At 38.8% G+C, this 22,446-nt stretch overlaps 1 protein-coding gene across 1 annotated transcript; it reads right to left on the bottom strand.

Annotated features, from left to right (window-relative positions):
• Positions 1 to 9,241: 9,241 nt before the first annotated feature.
• Positions 9,242 to 13,311, bottom strand: LOC140246353 (monocarboxylate transporter 3-like). Its single transcript, XM_072325823.1, has 4 exons — positions 13,104 to 13,311; positions 12,342 to 12,482; positions 9,970 to 10,830; positions 9,242 to 9,420 (listed from the first exon to the last, which is right to left on the bottom strand). The coding sequence occupies exons 1-4, from the start codon at positions 13,309 to 13,311 to the stop codon at positions 9,242 to 9,244; spliced, it is 1,389 nt and encodes a 462-aa protein (XP_072181924.1).
• Between the last annotated feature and the right edge of the window lie 9,135 nt (positions 13,312 to 22,446).

The following is a 22,446-nucleotide window of genomic DNA, read 5'->3' on the forward strand; positions in this document are numbered from 1 at the left end:
TCCGGCCTCAATTGCGCGGCCGAGCCTCGCAATTTTGTCCGTTTACACTGAGTGCTGGGCTCGGCCGCGCTTTTGATTCAAACCTTTCAATATTTTGTCGTAGTGGCGCTCTGCTTGTAAACAAACGTAATTTGGTATTGTCTGGATTTCAGACCTTTTGCCAAATGAATTCCGTGGCGACGAAGTCGCCGTTCGGGCAAAGGCCTTTGCCGAAGGAAAAAATCCTTTGCAGGACAAAACCACCTTAAACTATACTAGTTTTCCACGTTGAGGGGGTTAATATCGTGAATAGCGAAAGATACAGGCAGAGGGTTTGGAAGCCAGACTAAAATTGGCCGCGCAATTGGCCGCGCATTTGGCCCAGTTTGCGTTTACACCAAGAAGAGGCCGGGCTCGGCCGCGGCTCGGCCGCGGCCGAGACCACCTCCAGAGCGAGGCCAAATGCGAGGCCAATTTTGGCCTCGCATTTGGCCTTTTGCGCGTTTACACTGAAGCGGGGCTGGGCTCGGCCGCGGCCGAGCCGCGGCCGAGCCTCGCACTGTAAACGGGGTCCTAGTTTCGAGCTCGTGGGCTGTATGGTTCCGATGAATTACTCATGGTCCTGGAGCATACAGTGACGTCATGGACCATCTGGAAAACGACATACTGTGAGGCCTAAGAACATACATTCCACATGACGTAATACTGTGTCTTGCTATTGTCATCCAGATAAAGTTTAGGTACCTCACTTCCAATTAGGAGTGGAACTACTATTTGCTCTTATTGTCTTTTTTACACTCGATACTCCTTAACAATTGGGCCTGGCGAGGAGTTGTGCCCCCATGCCAAAATATTGCCTGTTTCCAATATGGCCGCCATCCGGTTTGCATCCAATGTGTGAATCACAGAACTCTTGTGTAAGAGTTCTGTGGTGTGAATCAGGGTAATATATGGCAGCGGGTAATATATGCCAGCAAGTGATGATTCAGTGTAACCTCCTGCTGAAATTGGTCTGGATGTATACCCTCGATCTCTTTCAAGACAGGGCAGCATCTGCGTCTTCAGTGAAGCACGCGATTGAGCTTACATTGCACGGATCGACACACAGATCTCCACCGTCACACTTAAAATGGACATCCTGAGGTCAGACCAGCGTTCTTCCAGGTGCACAGCCACTGTATGTGATCATCAGAGTCTTCCATTGGCAATATCTAAACAGTTTGGGTGAAGGCTAGCCTTTTGTCAAGGCCCTCTCGCTGTAATGGGCGAGCGAAGCGAGCCCAGCCGAGCGCGCCAGCGCAACCCCACTCAGCTGGGCTCTCTTCACCATCCAGCGAGAGGGCCTTGACAAAAGGCTAGGTGAAGGCAAGCTTGTCTCTATGACGGGTGCATTGCATCAGGGAGGTGGACCTCCCTGATTGCATTGAGTACAGGATGCACGAGATGATAAGAAAGCTTCTTTTTGACTCGCGGGATAGGCTACAATCCTTTCTCAGGCAAAGGTTCGGAATTATCGGATCGTGCTCAGTCTGCACACAGTGAGTTGAACACCATATTATCAAGTGTACGTGTGCAATGATTGTGTGTAATGATATGGGAAAATGCATGGAGATATCAAAATACATAATTATGTACATGTTTATGTATTTTACGTGGAATCAGTTCCCGTCTGTTGTCTTCATCAATCTTGCAATGTTGTTGTTTATTATTTTCCCTCTCCATCACGAGTATCCGTGGAACGTGTTGATTATTTCACGTGAAGTTGTTGTAATGTCGGAAAATACAAGGCTGTAATGCAGGTGGCCTATTGCAGGTGGCCTTCGATTTGTTTTTCACATTATATTGACATGACTTTGTGTAACAGACTGTAACTCACCAAGATGCCTATTGAAATCTTTTGAAAAACTTCTGCTTGATTTCACACGAGCGGATGATTATCAATTGTCGTTCTGCTATCATCGTGAGTGAAACAAAGTTTTGTTTCTCTTCAAAAGATAGCGTGCCAATTAATCTGCAATTACTGTTGGTGCTCTATATAAGACATTCCAACGCACCTCCAGCCTAGACATCCGTAGGCGTTGTGGAGTATAGAGCGGGATCTGAACATCTCTCATGAAGCGAGAATTTTCTTTTCTTCTCTTTTCTTTTCTGTTCTTTTCTTTTCCCCACTAACAATGTGAAACAAAGTATTGTTTCTCTTCAAAAGAGAGCGTGCCAATTAATCTGTACTTAGGTTGGTGCTCGAAACAAGACATTCCAACCCGCCTCCAGTTTATATCCGTAGACGTTGTGGTGTAGACATGGTAGAGCGAGACTTTTCTTTTTTTTTTCTTTTCCCCACTAAGAAATAAGTTTAGTAGGAAACATAGAAGCATTCGCACATACTGTTTACATTTCCCATCACATGCTTTGATAATCGGAATTTTCACGTACACATTTTCCCTGGAATTTTGCCAAGAACTTTTCAACACAATACATGTTCAAAAGAAACCATTTGGTTCATACATAATTTGATTAAAGGGGCCTACTTGTCAAACTTAGCATCAGTCGGACGATACAAGCGCAGCCCTTGTGCCGAACACAGTCTGGTTTGTTGCTTTGGTGCGCCAAAGTAAATAATATTCGGTACTATAAAAACAATATGAAAATCAGGAATTCAGTACAAAATCAATGCAAAATGTTACTCTCATGTCAAAATCAAGGGCATCAGCATCATTATAATAAATTATAAAGCCTTCGGGCTTTTTAAACAAAATTATTAGCGGGGAAGTGATATTGTAACAGAACCAGACACGGTTACTTTTGGCGCACCATAACAAAATACGACAACACAGTGGGCTCCGTTGCCTCTCCCTCGCTTCTTCTACCACCCAGACTTTGCCACTGTCACTATCGGTGTCATTAGGGAGTTTTCGATTGGGTGAACGAGAAGGACGTGCCGCCGAGCGCAACTGTACGTCAAGGCGTCACGTCTGTACGTTGACCCACTGCTAAAACACATTTCGATTTTGGGCGCCGGCGTCACGTCTCGTGGCGTGTGCAGGAGGCAACCAGGCCCTGTGCCTTGCGTGCATATAAGCGGAATTTGTGACTCGTTTCTGTACTTGTAATATTTATTTTGTCTTTGACTAGATGCGTATCCTGGGAGGAATTATGTGGATTTTAAAACATGATGCATGGTAAGACTACTAGGCAAATGCACTGCTGCACTAGCTAGGCCAAAAGCACCAAAATCTGTTTGCGTACAGCATTACGTGTAAATGCATGTGTGGGACTACGGCAGGCAGTTGCAAAGTGCGAAACAGTGAAAACGGGCAAATAAAGTAGGTACCAGAGGCTGTAGTTTGTATGTCAGCGCTGCTGCTGTGACGTATCAAGATCATAAGCTTTCATGTAATTAGAATATAAATATTCTCTCGAAAGAAAAAGGAAAACAGGTGAACTGAGCACGGATTTCCCGAGAGTCATCGTGCTCTTTCGCACGATACCCGAGAGGAGCGTGACGTCATAGCAAGGGTGGGTTGAGCGCGGCGCAACCGATTTGGGTGGACGGTGATAACCGGGGTTTAGTCTAGTTTGCAGGCACAAACCCTCGTTGGTCGTAAAGGAGTCTGCGTCAAGACTACTATATGCACCACTTCGGCACTGTCCCATAGGCCCTGTGTTGTAGCTTCTCCAGAGGCGGCAGTGTAGTGGTGCGTGTATTAGTCTTGGCGCATGCAGACTCCTATACGACCAACAAGGGTTTGTGCCTGCAAACTAGGTTTAACGCGTTCGAAATTTGTGCGATGAGCCGAGGGTCGACACTCGCGCATGCGCAGTACGTAAAAACTACGTCATAACAGGGTGACGCCTGGCTCAACGTGCAAATCGAAAAGTCCCTATTGTCACTGCCATTACTCAATTCACTCTCGATGTCAAACTCAGTCTTTCCGTACAGTACACTCTAAATTCGTTGGATTAAAAAGTAATCTTATAGACCATGAGGAGGGACAAATCTAAATAAGATTATTAATTTCAAATCTAATGGATTTAATTTCTAAATCAATTAGACTAAAAATTGTAATCTTATGTAGATTGTCCCTCCTCATGGTCTTATTACTTTTTAATCCAACGAATTTAGAGTGTATAAGGTAAAAATTAGACGTTTTAATGTTTCAGCCGAGAAAGCAGATGCGACTAAAGACAGGTCAGGTATTGCGTCCGCTCACCAAGAAATACGTGCTTTATGAATGGCGGCCTCGATGTCCCGCTGCACTCGTAAAGGGTTTTCTTCATTTCGTGACGTCATAGTTTAGGGCTTGAAAAAGACGGCTGTTACGGAGCGAATATCGGTGAAGCAAATGCTCAGTGGTGCGAATATCTTTTAATAAGTCACATTGAAAATATGTTCTAGGAGACATTTCCCTCTGCTTGGACACGTCCTTTTGTATGATTTTCTTGATTTCAATGTCTCGTTTACCGGCATACTTTAAGCAACAAATTGTCAAGATATTTACATGGATACAAAGATTAAGACATGGACTATCAAATAATGCAATTTCATGGAGATGCGAGGTGAATTTAGTATTCTTTTGACGTTTTGAACGTGTACTACACAGATGACTTTTTTCATCATTTTTCAAGCTCAAATTACGCTATGATATTCGTCATTTACAATAATTTGAGTAACATGTGATGATAGCTTACATATTTTCCTTCAATTTGATACCAAATTTTGTGAGTATCAGGTGTATTTTTGTTGCCGTATGCCCAAGGACAAAATCCCCTTACGGAGGAGCAATTCGTCCACTTGTGAGCGATTTGATGTAAAATCAAACGACTTATGACAAAATAAACGTGGTATTTCCATTCGCAATCCGAGATATCTATATCGCCTTCTCTATATAGTTACAAAGCAACAAGGTCTGTGAGGAATTACTTGGTGTACGCGCGGAATGCTGATCTCGAGGTATTAGGATAGAGCGGTGGATGAGGTTTAGGTACGCACTAATTTGCACTACAATACTTCAAGTTTATAAACAATACTTATTAAAGGATCAATGATCAAGGGATCGTTTATGCCAACACGATGACGGTAAAGAGAGAAATGTACAATGAAGGCTCATCTTACCTCGCTGGCTATTTAAATCAGCTTGAGGTCATGTGTAAACCCATGGTTTACTGGCGCACGGTTGACCGAATGGATACTGGTTTGCGAACTGGAAGGCCCAGAGTTTCGGACGTTCTAAAGTCCAATAATCAGGCTAGGGAGGTGGATATCCATACAATGGCTAGACCAATGTCCGATTGTGACAATGAAGGACATTCATTGTGTATCCCAATGTGCCGCGGAAGATGCAGGAATTTGGGTATTTAGAGTGGGGCGTTAACACATAAAGGCACCAGGCACCAGGCACCAGGTGGCTTTTGAGTCATTTTGGAATGCAACTTGAATACGCCTCACCCCTTTGATACGGATCAGTGGAGATGATAATGGTGGTCAGAGAGAAGCCTATTATATTTGTGCTTTTATGGCAACTTTTTTTGTTTTGATCTCTGCAAAGGAACTTTATTTATTCATATCCAAGAATACATCAAACAGGATTCATAGATAACAGAACACACACAGAAGAACCCACAATCTTCAATGGTTGAATAGTCTTAGTGTGTTTGATATAATCTAAGAAATTTTATTGATTTGATTTGATTTATTGATTCTTGCATTATCATTGCAGACACGGATACATACACACACACACACACACATATATATATATATATATTATATTATATATATAGGTCCTATACATTGTTGGTGCCATACATATTATATACATAAACATTAGTTGTTAACAAAGTAAGTTTCGTCACTGCCTTTACTATATACAGCAATTCAGTTTCTTCAGTCTCCAAGTTTCACGTGTCGCATTTCATAAATCTACCACATCAAATCTAAAAATCACTATCATTATTATTATTATAATTATCGTTATTATCATTATCTTGGATTTTGATGAAGAGGACTATATCATTGAATTAGGAAAAGATATATATGCACCTGTTTAGATGTGGAATGTAGTCATTAATGTCAGGGGTATGTCCGTTAGTTGGTTGGTATACATCCCACATAAAATCACTAATATGTTTGCTTCTTACTGCTGCGCAGAAAAAAAAGAAAACCATGGAAGAAATATAGTAAAGAAAGTCAGTTACTATATTAGAGGAAGGAAGAAACAACTAAAAGACAGAGAAAGATGAGTTAGAAAGAACAACGTGTTGTTAAAGAGGAATTTACCCCAATTGTGTGGATTTACTGCGTGCAGAAATATTGGTCGAACACGTCAGCGAAGTTTGTGGAAAATCGGACTAAATTGTACGATACGATGCAATAGACCAAAGACTTGCTCACCACAAGAGCTTAATACTGGAGCATTTTCGCCTGAACGGCATTGGCACACATAGCAGACTGCTCTTACTATCATACTTACTCTGGTTTTTAATTACTGCCAACATATCCCTTATTATTTTCCAGTCAGAAATAGAGCCTTTCCGGAAGGCCTGATACACTCCATGTTGGGTTGGTGATCTCGAGAATACAGACTTGTCTGTCATAAACATTGCCGCATTACAAACATCGGCATTTGTTAGATGTGGTTTATTACCATTCCGAGGAGAATGCGCTTTGATCGGAATTATGACTGCATGCAAACACAGATAAGGCGGATGTCCTTCGCTTACTCACTGACTGAATGTTTCCCCGATTTACAACACAACCCCTAACATCAGAGTCAATAAATCTCGCCAACCGACATTAGTTCGTGAAACACAAATACTCTAATGTCCTCATCAAAACGTTTCGCACAACCAATCATATTTTTTACAAGCTCGGTATGTTTTTTTTTTTTTTTTTTGCTGGCAAACATGGTGAATCAGACAAGGGATGTATCGTGTCTGCTATTAAACTTTTCGTTTCAATGGTATTTTCATTTGTCAGGCATACACATGGCCATTGGTTTAGATCGTTTACATCGATTACATCATTAGTTTACATGGTTATTAAAAATCAACCCAGCAAACACAGCGGTGATTGCTGTTGTCTTACATGATGACGAAATGGCTCAGATTGAAAATTCAGAGTTAAAAACGTAGTGTTTAAAACTGAGAGTGAAGTTACTTGATGTACTTAAAAGGATCGTTACGATTGGATCATTAAAATTTAAATTGAATTGAATTGACTGTTAGCGGATTATCAGAAATATACAGATACTGTTAATATGAAAAAATTTTGAAATCGTATTGGAGACATACCATTTAATGTCCTTTTTTCGATACCAATGAAACCTTTCGGAATCATAACACAATGTACATGTATTTTCTTCAGCGAGTAAAATTACTCATGTACATGATAAGTTCATCAATCTGTTTGTCACTTCGAAATGAAATTCAAACATACATGTGGATTAAGTAAATGCAGCAATACTGACATAGGTGAAAGTTTGAGGAAAAGCGGGCAATTCCTCGAAAAGTAACGAATATGCAGTCATCGCTGGATGAGAAGACTACTACAGCTCGCGGCGCCATGTTCATATAAAGATATAAAGAAAATATTTACAGGATTCCATAAAATTTCATTGTATATGTAAAGTACACATTCCCTTGACTTGTTGGTGACATAATCTGATAATGTTAAAGGTAATATCATTCCTCCATGCTTTCTGAAATAGTTAAGTGAAGTGAAAAAATATGCTGAATTTTCTTTATATTACTTTCCATATACATGATCCAGATGTCACAAAGTGTTTTAATCCTCTCAACCAGATATGGTAGAACCAAATCTTGAACAGTTCATAACTTTTTAACGGATTGTCCAATTTTTCTCAAACTGTCACTTACGTTGTGCGTTCTAATACTGCGGCATTCCGTGAATTCACGTTTGGGTTTCATTCTCTTTTAAATTATTCTGTTGCATGCACTGTGTTAGATTGCGCATACAGAACAACGCTGCAAACCTGCTTATGTTTCATTTTATATTTCATTTATTTATTTTAGCTCGGCACTTGATTCAGCCAACACTGCTGATCTTCCTCATGTCCGTGCATCATGAGATAAAAATGAGGTTAAAAAAAACGCATTACAAAACATTATATACAAAATAGTCGTCAGCCACGACAACGGAAATCAAGCTATGCATAAAGAGCGAAGTTTGTTGAAGAATTCTTTTCGTCAAAATCAAACTTCAAGTACTATTGTATAAAGGATATAGAATTTGTGGCTACAAAACAAAAGAGCGAGTGTTTTATAAAATCTTATAATATAGAATATAAAAATGTGACGTCTGCCTAGCAATCACGAGGTCGTGAGTTCGAGTCCCCGAGTATGTATACCCATGAATTTTTGTCATGACTACCATACTGAAACACTGAATAAACACTATATGTTTGTTATGTCGATGAAGAGCAATTTGTCAATTAGTCGCAACAATGACAAATGTCTTATCCTGGCCATTATGTGGCCCTCCCTGCAGTATAAATACGATTACAGGCCATGTTTTGTTGTAAAAAAAAAACAACAACCCAAAACACCATTATTCTGTAGGATATAAGAATACAACAAAATATCTCACGAGAACCTCATAGATTTAAAAATAAAAACATACCACACTAAAAAAGTGAAATGTTGCAAGAAATCCGGACATTGAAACTTTGACAAGATTTTTGATCTCTTGAATGTGAATAAAATGTCTCTGACATCCTCTCCTTATGAATATGTAAAAAGAGTTACTACGACCAAATATATATATATATATATATATATATACATATATATATGACAGATGACAGATCGTTGATCTTGAATTAAACATTCCTTCTCACTTACACGAGAACCCCTTTCATGTAGCCTGGGTGCATCAAATTACAAATAAACAAGCGATGACAATTGATGAAACATTTTTATTCTTATTAACAGGCACCATATAGGCCTACAGTTTGAAATAATTTCATATTTCAGGTTCTAGACATGTCTTTAGTAAATAGGCGACAAATAGAGCGAGAATACGTGCCTCGTCACTTTGATGGGGATAAAAAATGGTTCAGCCTGTTATCTAAACCAAACCTTGAATATCTTTAGCCTCTCTGCAAGTGTATAGAAAGGTATAGGAATGATGTCTAATGCAAAAGAGAGACAGAAGTAAAAAAAAAGCAAACAAACAAACAAACAAAAAACAAAAAAACAAACAAACAAACAAACAAACAAACAAACGTTGAAACGGCTGGTTCCTCTACGAAAATTGTTCGTGTCCGTCTGATCCCAGTGCGCATTGTTTGGCAGCTGATGCACCAGACCGACGTCGCTTTTTAACGAAGACGTAGGTGACGGCGAGGGAGGATACACAAAACATCATACCACCGAAGATGTTGAAAATAATTCTGAAGGATTTGATGACGTCATATATATAGCCTGTTCGGGTAAAGCAAAGGTACACTGATAATTATAATAAAGACAGTCGAAACGATAATAATAGTTTTGACTGAGATGTGGCTTTAGGTTTCCAATAATGTGTGTGTGTGTGTGTGTGTGTGTGTGTGTGTGTGTGTGATAATTAGAAACCACGTGTGAAATTTGAAAGAACATAATGCCTAAAGAGGAATTCAAGGTATTTTTTGATGAAAAGCAATAAAAAGTAAAATACCTTTAAAAGATGCGTTCCACCTTTTTGTTGTCTAGTGATATTATTCCATCATACTGTACTTACTTTATTCATTTCAAAACATAAAATCCAGTTTGTATACATGTATTGTCTATACTTCGGGCGAGCTGGGAGAAATCTTTTTTTTTTTTTGTGAGAGCAATCTTTGTCTTAAGGTATTTATATGCATGGAATTCGAATGATGTTGGTAAACTGGTCAATGCACTATTTCTTATTACTTTTCTTCTACTTCCGAAACCTGTCCAAAATCCAGACACATTGAACGAGGCAGTGATCCCATGAACTGAAAACGTCCTCACCTGTTACTACACCTGCAGTCGCCGCTGAAATTCCCGAGAAAAAGTAGGACAGTGCGATGATTCCCGGGAAGTGGTTATCGGTGACGATGACTGAGATACATACGTAATAAGTACAAGCAGCTCCATACATGCCAAAACCTCCGAAGAATGAACAGACCAGTAGATGACTCAGGGTAGAGTTGAGCTGGTAGAAGAGGAGCATGACACCAGTAAGACCAGCGTACAGCGCATAAATTCCTGGACTCCATCGGGACCTGAAGCGCATAATGAAAGCGAGCATCACGCGGGATACGAGGCCTCCTGTTGCCGCAGCAACAGGGAGGAACACGGCAAACTGTTCGTCGATCCCGACGCTGATGGCGTATGAAACCATGAAGAGAACCCAACCAGTGAAGACGACGTCGCATAACATTTGGCAAGGTAGAAAGAAAAGCGTGAAATACTGTTCTTTTTGAAACAACTTCAGCCCGAGAAGCAAAGTCATCCAGAAAGAGCGTTTGGCTGGTGTTCCTTTCTTTGTGTTCGTCGCAAAATGTCTTCTAGAATTCTCATCTATGGTGTCACAATTCTCGCCATGGTAATCCGAAAGTGCGTGTGTTTCTGGCTGCCTAGTCACACGTGTCTTCCTAGGGGGTCTTAGCGAAGCGCCGATTGGAATACAGTTCAGGAATAGTCCACCCAAGCACAGAAGGGCGCCAAATAGACCAAAAGCATCAAGCAGCTTCGCACCCAGGAGGGGTACCAACATTCCACCTACAAGCGACCCCATCATGCTAATGGAATTGGCCGTGCCGAAGTGTTCTCCGAAATGTTGACGCATTAAGACCGTGGACGCCTGGCCCAGCAAGGAACTGGATACACCTATGAACAATTAATAACCTTTTCTTATTTACGTGATAGAGGCGTGATTTTCGTTGTGCTTAGACTAGTCATAGGTCCGCCATAGGAACTTATATCCTAGTATACTGATCGGAAATTGATAATAATAATAATAATAATAATAATAATAATAATGATACTAATGATGATAATAATAATAATAATAATAATAATAAAAAGCTTAATCGTATTAAGATTGAACATCGCCGCACGTCACGAGTTTGACAACCGCGAATCATAATACAGCCCACGAGTCATACATCCCACGAGTCAAACAGTCCACGAGTCATACAGCCCATGAGCTATACAGTTCACGAGTCATACAGCCCATGAGCTATACAGCCCATGAGTTATGCAATCCACGAGTCATATAGCCAAGTGAGATCGACACTATTTAAATTCCAAAAGCTACTTAGGGCCATGAGTCCGACACTATAGACAGACAAGACCCATGAGTTCGACACTTGGCAAACAAAGTCCACGAGACCGACACATTAAGCCCAGGCGTAATCTCGAACTCGTGGGTCGTTTTTGCCTAGAATTGAAATCGTACGACATTTGCCTGGTGTTGAACTCATGCGCTGCATGACTCGTATGCTATATGACTCAAGAATCTTTATTCGATGTCGAACTTATGTCGAACTTAAGAGTATGGATTACTGTGGATAGGCAACAGAATTATTATGTTCATGTACTCAGTGGTTACGCATGCGCATTAATGGTGAAATTAATGAAACTGAAAATTGTGAAAACTGCAATAAAGCATAAAGACCTGTAAACTCAGCAACGTCATCAGTTTGTTTGTTTGTTTGTTTGTTTGTTGATGCGAAGAGGGAAAGAAATGTTATAGTTACTTCACTTCCAACGTATTCTAAAATCTATACAACGCCCAAAACTTAATACAAAACACGATAAGAAAAAAATGGAACACTCATTGTGGAATCAGTTACCTATTCAGTTAAGGGAACTGTCATCTACAGAGACATTCAAATCCAAACTTAAAATTTATCCGTTCCTCTCACACTGAGGACTGTAATTGCTCTATGTCATTAATGTTCGGAACGATATTGTATTTTTCATTGGCATAAATGTATTCTTTATTTGGTATACATTTGTTTATTGTTTGCCATTTTCTTCTTTGTTGACATGTTTGAAAATGTATATATATTTTTCATTTTTGAAACGCCATGAGCACTGAAAAGTGGACCTGTGCGCTATACAGGTAACCACTATTATTATTATTGTTATTATTATTATTATTATTATTATTATTATCATTATCATTATCATTATCATTATTACTAAATACAGTGCGATCTCAAAAGTAAAGTACCCATTTTGGTTATTCATGCGTTTGGTATTTAGCTGTATTTCAACAGTTGAGCAAAGCCCACAATAACAGTGTATGTTGTCTTATTACTTAACTCGTTGTTTATTTCAAGCTTTAGTTTACAACCCTACTGCAGACAAAAGGAAAACATAAATTGTCAAACCTGACATAAAGAAGAAGACCCCGAGGAGGGCCGTAGCTTTGGTGAAGGAGGCACTGATGATGGGTAATGCTGTGCCTATTCCGCCCAGTATCGACACGCATCTTACGTCATATCTGCTTATCAACATCTGCGCGAGAGGACCTATACAGACAAACGCAAAGACATACTATTCCCTTTTAGTCCCTGATTAAAGGAGGCTTTTATACCAAGTACAAATATGTGGATTCAGTGAACGCAGCAATATCAGTAGAATAATGATTCACTGAAATTTGAGGAAAACCGAAAAATCAGTTCAAAGTTAACAACTTTTTAAAGTTTTGGTTAAATCCATGGCTAATGACTACAACTGTTCGTGATTTCATAGTACAGTAATAGGCCTACATGTATATTCGGGTGGATCATTTGATTTTTGTTCTCCTCTAGCTTTTAGTGACTTTATGGTAAACGAAAACCCTATCCTTTGTTTAATGTGACTTAAATCATAATCACTTGAAATAAATAGAACATTAAGTTTTCGTCTTAGCTAAGAATAAAGTATCAAATTTGTCTTGTTTTCTAATGTCCTCACAGAAAAAAAAAAGACAAGAATGCCCTTGTGCAGAGATTGGGACTATACTTATCACTCTAGAAAAGGCACTCCGACCTCCTTGTGCATGTACTATGAAACAACAATAATGTACCTACGAAAACACTCGAGACCGTTTACTCCGCACACTCTATGAACAAGCTAATGCGTCTATATTACTTGATGATATAACTTACATGCCATGTAATACATAGTCTGATGTAGTGAAAGAAGAAGGCCAACGGTAGAGTAGGTACTGTCCAGCTGTATCACTAGGGAGGGAATAAGAACTCCAAGAGATTTCATCACCCCAAGTTGTAACAGGTGGTTTCCAAACTTCGCTAGAAGAACGACGTATCGCCACCCCTCTCTCGGTACCAAGCGTTGATCATTAGACTGCGACATCATGGAGCTTTCAACTTCTTAAACTCAAAAAAGAAAATAGTATAAAGATGTAAAACTGTCAATCATATATCTTGCAAGAAACAATATCGACATTGAGCACAATGGAGTACCAAAGACTTCGCTGATCTATAATACTTACAGTCACTTGCCCTACTCGAGAACGGTTCAACTAATTCCTGAATACTCCCAGCAGATCTAATGTTGGCTAATTACGTAACCATTGACATAGCTACAGCTGTTTGAGAGTGAAATGTGCGATAGTAAATAAGAAAGTTTTTTTTTCCCGCGGAGTGGTCCACCTATAGACAAGAGAATAAATGATTCAGGTAGCTTTGGTGTCAGTTGTACCTATACTTCCTCAAGCGGCTAAAATGAGAAACCTAATGGACTGACAAAGATTGGTTACAATCGACCCGTTTTGTATATAATACATTATAGTCCGTGGGTTCAAGTTCAAACAATACCCCGTCTTAATAGACTTAACTCTGACGATGTTCTCCGGATGTCATCCGGAGACGACCTCGGGTTCTATGGCCTTATCAAGAAATTTAAGTGTTAATTTCCCGTGATGGGAAGGAAATATAAAGATCTTTGAGTCCCTGTCTACTGCAATTTGCAGGTCAATATGCCGCTCCTGCGATCAGCTCAGTGCGTTTGATGGCAATGGCCGAGTTTGCGCATGTTGACATTTTAAACTTACTCCCACGTGGTGATCCCGAAATCAAAACGCTGCTGCCCATGGCGTGCTGGGAACAATATTTATACTTGAGCCATTATACGCTCGTGTACGTGGGTTGTAAATTAATTTCAGGTCAGCGGGTCATGCGATAAGCTCTTGATGACCACTTGATGGAACTGGCAGATTTTGCTTTGACATTTCATACTTGCGCCGACGTGTTGACAGTATGATTCCTGATTGAACTCTCCATCCAATACGACAAACCTCAGCTCAGTGTCCACTCTTGACATCTTGCGCCATCTTGCACATTTTTGCTCTTGTCATACGAACGTGGCATGGTTCATATTTCACAGATTAATCGCAATCATCTGTGGGTTTTTTTTTTTACCTTTTCGATACTACTCTTTAACGATCTTTATTTTTCCCACAATTCAAGGTCGCATAGCTTGTTGTATCATACGTTCTGACTGGAACTTTCATAACAATGGTGTTATCCTCGATCGAGCGTGATATGGCTTTACGATTAAACACTTTCTGAAGAGTTCAGTGAGCTTCATAATACAGTGTAGTCTGAGTGTACGTGGTACAACCGTTGTTGAAGAGTTTGCTAAGTTTCGCCAGGAAGGTGACGTTGTTGCCAAGTCTCCTCCGTCCTTTGCCTTCGCTGTCTGCTTTCAAATTCTGTATCTTTCAGCGGCCACATCACTACAGGGAGCTAAATACTATAGTAGGCCCTATACGCTGCATGGGCTTCAATCATTGCTTTTGAGATATACACGCTTTTCCAGCTGGAAATTACACAGAGGGCTGACACAGATCGGTATTCAAGGAGAAGACAGATTCGATGTCCTTCTGCTCATAAATAACAATGTATTACAAGAAAGTGTTTTTTTTATTCTATCTCTCTTTCTCTCTGTGGCTGAAATGTGTCGCTCCCTGAAGTCAGTAGATTGTTTTCAAAGTGCCGCTTCCATAAAGGTCAGTGAGGGTTGGTTGACCAAAATTTTATAAGAAGAATGAGGCCGGATTGAAAACATTTGGATGAAAAAGTCGACGAACGAAACTTAAGTCGCCAGAAGGTTGTACAGTGGGTTCAATCTTGATATAAGAGAACTGACAACATATCGGAGAAATAGAAATCCAGTGTGCTTGTTGTTTAGTGGTTAGTGTCTATATGCAGACTCCCAGTGAAACACTACATATCGCATTAAAGCAGAGACATGTATCCTTGTTCTGAAAACCAAGTGGGAATGTAAATAATACAGCCATGTGAACAATAACAATCAGTGGCGGATCCAGGCGGGGCGCACCGGGCGCGCGCCCCCTTGAAAAATGTGTTACAACAAAAGAAATGATAAGAAAAAATAGGGCGGGGGCGTGTGTCCCCCTTTTGTAAAGGCGCCTTCCCTTTACGGGATTCCTGGATCCGCCCCTGACAATAAAGTGCGCAATGCTAACAGTTTGCTATTGATACGGCTGATGCGACACCACTGACCTAGAGCAAAACGTTAAATCAGGGAGGTGGGTGGTTAAAGGGATGGTACAGTATTGGTGGAAATGAAAATTGGGCTTTAACTTTTTTTGCAAGATACCAAAACAACATTTATGAAATAGTACAAAGCATACCATTCTAAGAGGAATTCAAAGTTTATTTGATGAAAATCGGGTTTGGAATAGCTGAAACATCCAAAAACAAAGTAAAACAAAACGATCGTAATAAAGTGCGCGGTCCCACACTTTATTAGGATCACGCTGTTTTGGATATCTCAGCCATTTCAAAATCAATTTTCATTAAATAAATGTTGAAATCCTCATATGCTCTTTCATTATTATTTCATAAGAGGTTGTTCACTATCTCACGAAAAATGATAAAAACCTGAAGTTAAGCCTCAACCAAAACTATACGATCCCTTTAAGTCGGGTAGAAAGCACATGACCTGATATTTGTATTTGTGTAAAGGATTACATTCGAACTGTCATTATTGTTCTCACTCTGCGCCACTGTTTAAATAACTTATGAAAATGATTTCATTTCATTTCATTTCATTTATTTCATTCTTTCACTCCTTTTCGGCAAACATAACACGAAATGAATCAGAAGATATAACACAGGCATGTATTCGACTTTACATGGTAGATAATAGTTAACAAATACAGAAATTATACATGCATACCGGCAAAATACAAAGTTATGTCTGGAGAAAAAAAAAGAAAGAATTGAGAGGTCCACTGAAAAGCATGCTTGTAAATTGTGGACCATTCAAAGGATTCATCATGAGAATATATTTGTTTACAAAGACAGGATAGAACAAAACACAGAACAAGACAGAAGAAACACACATTACATGACTTGACAGAAGGGTATACCATTGAAAGTAATAAAGCACAAAAGAATAATGGAAAGAAAGGAAAGAAAGAAAAGGAAACATGAAAGGAAAAGCCAACACGCTGAACATCGGGATCGAAAGAGGGATTTGAGGTGCTTCAGAGCTCGAGCAGCTGAGCAAAGTTTGTACAAATAAGATAATGTAAAAAAAATACACAGTGATGAATCAAGTGAAGGACGAATTAAATGATTGACGATGAACCCTTATGTTGTAGAGACCAGCTAAGTAATGGATAGTATGTTATCTTAGTATGAATTCAACAAAAACAGTTTCAACTTACGCTTAAACAAATTCAAAGATAAAGAGTTTTTTATATCACAGCTTAAAGAATTCCAGAATCTAGGGCCAGTGTAAATAAATGTATTTTGCGCCAATAAGGTTCTCAGAAGGGGTAAATGAAACTCATTAGATCGCCTGGTGGGATAACTATGAAAAAATTGATTTCTTGGAAACATTGAATTAAAGATGCTGGGAAGTGCATTTGTGTTAAAATTAAACATAAACTGACCCAGCTGAAAGAAAAATAAATCTTTCATTTTTAAAATCTTATATTTCACAAATAATGAATCTGCATGAGAATGTGGTGAAACGCCACAAATAATACGAAGTGCTTTTTTTTTGTGTAATAACAATAGTTTATCTAATAAAGTTTGATGGGCCCTACCCCGCCACGCTAAAATTCCATAATTAAGATAAGGTAATATTAATGAAAAATACAACGTCAACAAAGAAGACAACGGGATATGAGATTTAAGTCTATTAATAATACCAATATTACGCGAAATTATTTTACTAATATTAATAATATGAGGCTTCCACGAAAGTTTATCGTCCACTGTAATACCGAGAAACTTTATGTGAGATACACGTTCTAAATGAACGTCATAAAAATGATATCTGTGCGTAAAGTTTCTTATATACTAAATTACTTAGTTTTCTGAAGATTTAGTGATGATTTATTGGCTCTTATCCATTGAGTCACTTTTTTTCATTCAGAATTGACAGTATGGACAAGGGTAAATGGATTTTGGTGGGAGAAAAAAAAATATTGGAATCATCGGCAAAAAGTATAAAAGAAAGTATGTCGGATGATCTGCAAAAACCATTAATGTAAATGATGAAAAGTAAAGGTCCTAATATACTCACTGCACTCCCGTTATAACGAAATGCTCGGGACCGGCAGTTTTCTTTCGTTATAACGAAATTTCGTTATAACCGAACAAAAAAGATATATAACGAAAACAAGGAAGCCACGCATATATCAAATTCTGTATGTTGAATACTTGTCATACACTGGAAAGCTACGTGAACAAGAAAACAAGTAGTTATTCATATACAATAACGCAAGTTCCCTTCGGAAACTGTGCGTGACACAATGCACCAAGCGAACACACAGTGATGTGACGCGTTTTCCCATGTAGAGACGCTATTATGCTTGTTCCGCTACGTATTTTCGAAGGCGATCCTCATTTCGTTATAACGGAGCACATTTCTTTTGTTTTTCTTTGTCAGTGGCGCTCGGAAAAGACTTCGTTATAACGGAAATTTCGTTATAACCGTGTTCGTTATAAGCGAATTTTGTACTATAGACTTTAATGGCGATAGTTTTGGGACAAGAAGTTTTACTTCGTTATAACGAAATTTCGTTATAACCGTGTTCGTTGTAACGGGAGTGCACTGTACCTTGAGGGACGCCACATTTAATGAGTTCAAGACTAGAGCTGTGCTCGTTCAAAGATACATATTGTTTTCTGTTTTGCAGGTAACTCCTGAACCACTCCAAGGCCCTCCCTCGTATACCATAATGAGACAATTTATGAAGTAAAATTTCGTGATTAATGGCATCGAAGGCCTTGGAGAAGTCCAGAAAGATACCAACAAAATGAGAATGGTTATCAATAGTGTGTGCGGCGTTATCAATGAATTTCAAAAGAGCATGAATAGTGCTGTGTTTCTGACGAAACACAAATTGGGAATTCGTAGAAACATTATGATAATTAAGAAATTTAATCGTTCTTGTAAATATCAATTTTTCCAAAACTTTAGATAGGGATAAATGTAAAGAAATAGGTCTATAATTACTTATATCAAAACTGTCTCCTTTTTTAAATAAAGGAAAAACCTTAGCAATACAATCAGAAAAAAAAACACACCATATAATATGGATTTGTTAAAAATATGAGAAAGTGGATCAGCAATAGAAAATATAATTCCCTTTAAAATAAAATTACTTCTATCATCATAACCGGCACTTCGTTTATTATTCATTGCAGTAACAATGTCTATTCTTTCATAATATATATTTCGTAATTGGAGCAAAGAAAATAGAACTGGGATTGGATTGACCTAAAAATTTTGCAACATGCGGATCCGACTGTGGTTCTTCTTTTGTCAGATTCTCTCCAATCATTGTAAAATAAGAATTAAAAATATTTGCTATATCACCAGAATCTTCAATTTTTTTTTCATTAAATCTTATTTTTTTTTTTAATATTCAATTTCTTTTTTTAATATATTCATGGCCTGCTTTAATATCTTCCATGTATTCTTTGCATCATGTTTATATTTTTCTATCTGAATCATATAATATTTCTGCTTTTCCGATCGTATAACCTTAGTCAAAATATTCTTATATGATGTATATTTATTCTTTGACTCCCCAGGTTTTTTCATTTTGAATTTATAATATAACCTATTCTTAATTCCTATTAATTGAACGGAGGAGAGATTTCGAAATCTATGGAAGTTTAGGGGATGTTTTATAATTAACTGACTTATCTTTTAATTTGGGAATACAATCATCTAAATGTTTATTGATTGTCTCCATAAGATTATCAAATGATACATTAACATCATCATTATCACAAACACTTGACCAATCAACCCTATCTAAGCTAGCGCCAAGACTAGCTAAATTTTCCGATGTGGCTCTACGTTTTAAATGAAGGAAAATAAGCAACTATATAGTAGTATGTATGGAAAGTAGTCCTATTCCTAAGCTCTTAATTACCTCCTGATGTTGCACATGTACAATAAGGGTTAATGATTTTTGTAGTCATCGATGGTATAAAAAGTTCACGTTGTATTCCTTTCCACGAAAGACTCGTTTGTCGTATGAGAAGATTCTTCTCTGTATGATCTGCTTTGTTTTTATTTTTGGCCTCTTTACGTGGATCTGGTCAGGGAGGTTTAAACATTCTCAGCATGCAGCTGTTTTCAGCGAGTCCGTCATAATACAAGGTACAAAATGTATTTACAAATAAATAAACCATGCCACCTGAAACATACTTCAAAGTATTAATACTTCATAAGTTCATAATATAGTTCATGGTATTGCATAGCTGTAGGTAAAAACAACACGGATATAACAGGCATAGAAATGATAGAATAAAATAAAAAGAGGACATGGTGGAATTCACTAAGCTAAAAGCTGCGGGGGGGGGGGGGGGGTGGCGTGGGGGCGCTGTGGCATAGTGGATAAGACTCCCGACTCCCAATCGATCGAAGGACCGGAGTTCGATTCCCGCCAAGTGCTTACGTCCTTGGACAAGATAATTTTACCCACTATGTCCCTCTCGACCCAGGTGTATAAATGCGTACCTGGCAACGCTGGGGTAATAATAATGGCAGGGCCTTCTAGTAGAGTAGTGGCAACACTGAAGAGGCTACCTTGGTTAAAATAAAGTCCTTATTATCATTATAAAGAACCAAGATGGACACAGATGAAGGGAACATAAACATTAAAAAAAAGTATTAGATATCAGAAATTTTATATACAGAAATGCGTTAAAGGGAAATGAAACCCACATACACATGGGTTGAGTGAATATGCAACAATGCTTGTAGAACACCCCAGTGAATTTGGAGAAACGGAACACCGTTAGAAACTTTAAGAATGTCTAGAGTTTCGGAGCTGCCATGGCTGGGTGAGGAGTCCAATGACGACACTTTGTGACGTCATGTACACAGAAAACTGTATAATTTATAATGATTTATATGTATAGAAAATTGAATATATTATTTTCCCTTTTCCGTCCTAACGAAAGAGCACTTGACTTGCCTCATTCAGAAAACAGTAATAATATTACCCTTAACATATAATCAGTGGCAAGTCGAGGAAAAGTGTACTTTTTACAAAAAGAATTAAATTTTATGGAATTAGATTTACAATATATATTCTTCACAGTGTTTTCCATGCATGCATGACGTTACGAACTGTAGTAGTAATCATTCGGCAATGGCTGCACTGAAACTTTGAGAATCCATTCCTGTTCAACGGTTTGTCCTATTATCCTCATAACTTTTACCGATGTGTTCTACATGTAGCTGCATGCATTCATGCACTCAATCCACAAATATACCTCGGTTTTATGGCCCACGAATGTGTGTACCTATACAAACTTCAAGGTGATAGGCCTACTCGTCACAGGGCCCTTCCTCTACCCGAGTCCACCGGCATAGGCTGCTGACTGTCGATCGGTAGTCATCGGTGGTTACAGCTCGTTATTCCGAAGGTTCGTTTTTCCGAATTTCATTTTCGGATGAACAAATGTTCGGAATAACGAACCTTCGGAATAACGCCACAAAGAAATGTTCGGATTAACGAACCCTTTTTCATTTTCGGATTAATGAACCTCTAGGTATAGGGAATTTGCGTGTTTCGGATTAACGAACCTTCGGAATAACGAACCTTCGGAATATCGAACCTTCGGAATAACGAACAGCACCCGTCATGGATATGGCTGGATCCTGCCAAGGTGATCTGGGCAGATGTCGATGTTCAGCTTTTCCTGCACGACTTTGATGACGACCTTGTCAGTGTCCTCATATTATAATGAGTTTCGTCGATGCCATGTAAACGAAGGCACTTTTCTCCCACTGTATTGCTCCTGTCAACCCCCCCCCCCCACCCCCACCCCGAGCAATGTTCATTGAACTCTTTTTCCAATGTTTGTATATAAAACTCACTTTCCCCTAAAGGTCAAGTTCCAATGCCTTGCACACTTGACTGCGGTGATGTTTTCCAAGATGGCGTCAGATACTATAGTATGTGAGAGATCACTGTCAAAGTCGATCTAAGTAGGCGTTATGCATGACTGACCACCATCCGAACTGAAGATGCAAGCTTCGGGGGCTTTGTTCCGACCATCAGTGGACATGCCGAGGCTTCTGTCGGCCATGACTGGCCGCTGGGTTTCCCTGACGGATAGTGCTTAATTGTTCGCCTGTCCTTCAAGTCCTTTCACTTCTCTCTCTGTCAAACCATCGTGATCCGCGTTTCTTATTCCCCTTGTTGCAGAGATAGCAAGTTTCTCAACTGGCTGGGAGTGAGAAACTACGATTTATTAGAGAAGCAAAAATATCTGAATTATGGAATTCTTGCCTAGGGTAATACATATCAAACATTTTTTAAAGATAAACTTAATTCTTTTATCGCTTAAGATGGCGGTCAGAATTGTTTCTAACCTCCATACCCAAGCACACAGGGCGTACTGCAAAGATTTAGAATTTTAGTTTACCCAGTTTATATAATTATGTCTTTAGCTACAGTAATTTACCCATAATATTGCATAGAATAAAAAAGGTACACAACTAATCAACTACGGCCGCGCGACGATCCGATGATCTCTCCTTAATCAGAGAGAACTTTACGTAAACAAAACGCATTTGATAAACTCGAACCAGATTTGGAATATTTGATAACAGTTTAAAGGAATCCTCAAAGTTCATTACTTTACATTTGAATAAAAACTGCTTGAAAATATAACATGCTTTCTTAAAGGGGCATTCCAGACGATTTTTAGAATTTAACATCATGTAGTATATAAATCAATAGCTCCATGTATAGATTCGCAGAATTTGTTGTGGTCCTCGAGCAGAGAAATCAATAAATTCAAAATCTTAAACAAATTACACTGAACAGTGTTGATGACATCATAGCCTCACATATTTTAGAAATGTAGTAGTGTTATTCCATTACAATACCGCTTGCTCAACAAGTTCACCTGTGTAGAATCTATGCATGCCTTCTTCTTTTGTTCTGCTTCCTGGAGCCCCGACTCATGCATC

This window comes from Diadema setosum, chromosome 2 (assembly GCF_964275005.1).
Source record: "Diadema setosum chromosome 2, eeDiaSeto1, whole genome shotgun sequence".
NCBI lineage: Eukaryota > Metazoa > Echinodermata > Echinoidea > Diadematoida > Diadematidae > Diadema > Diadema setosum.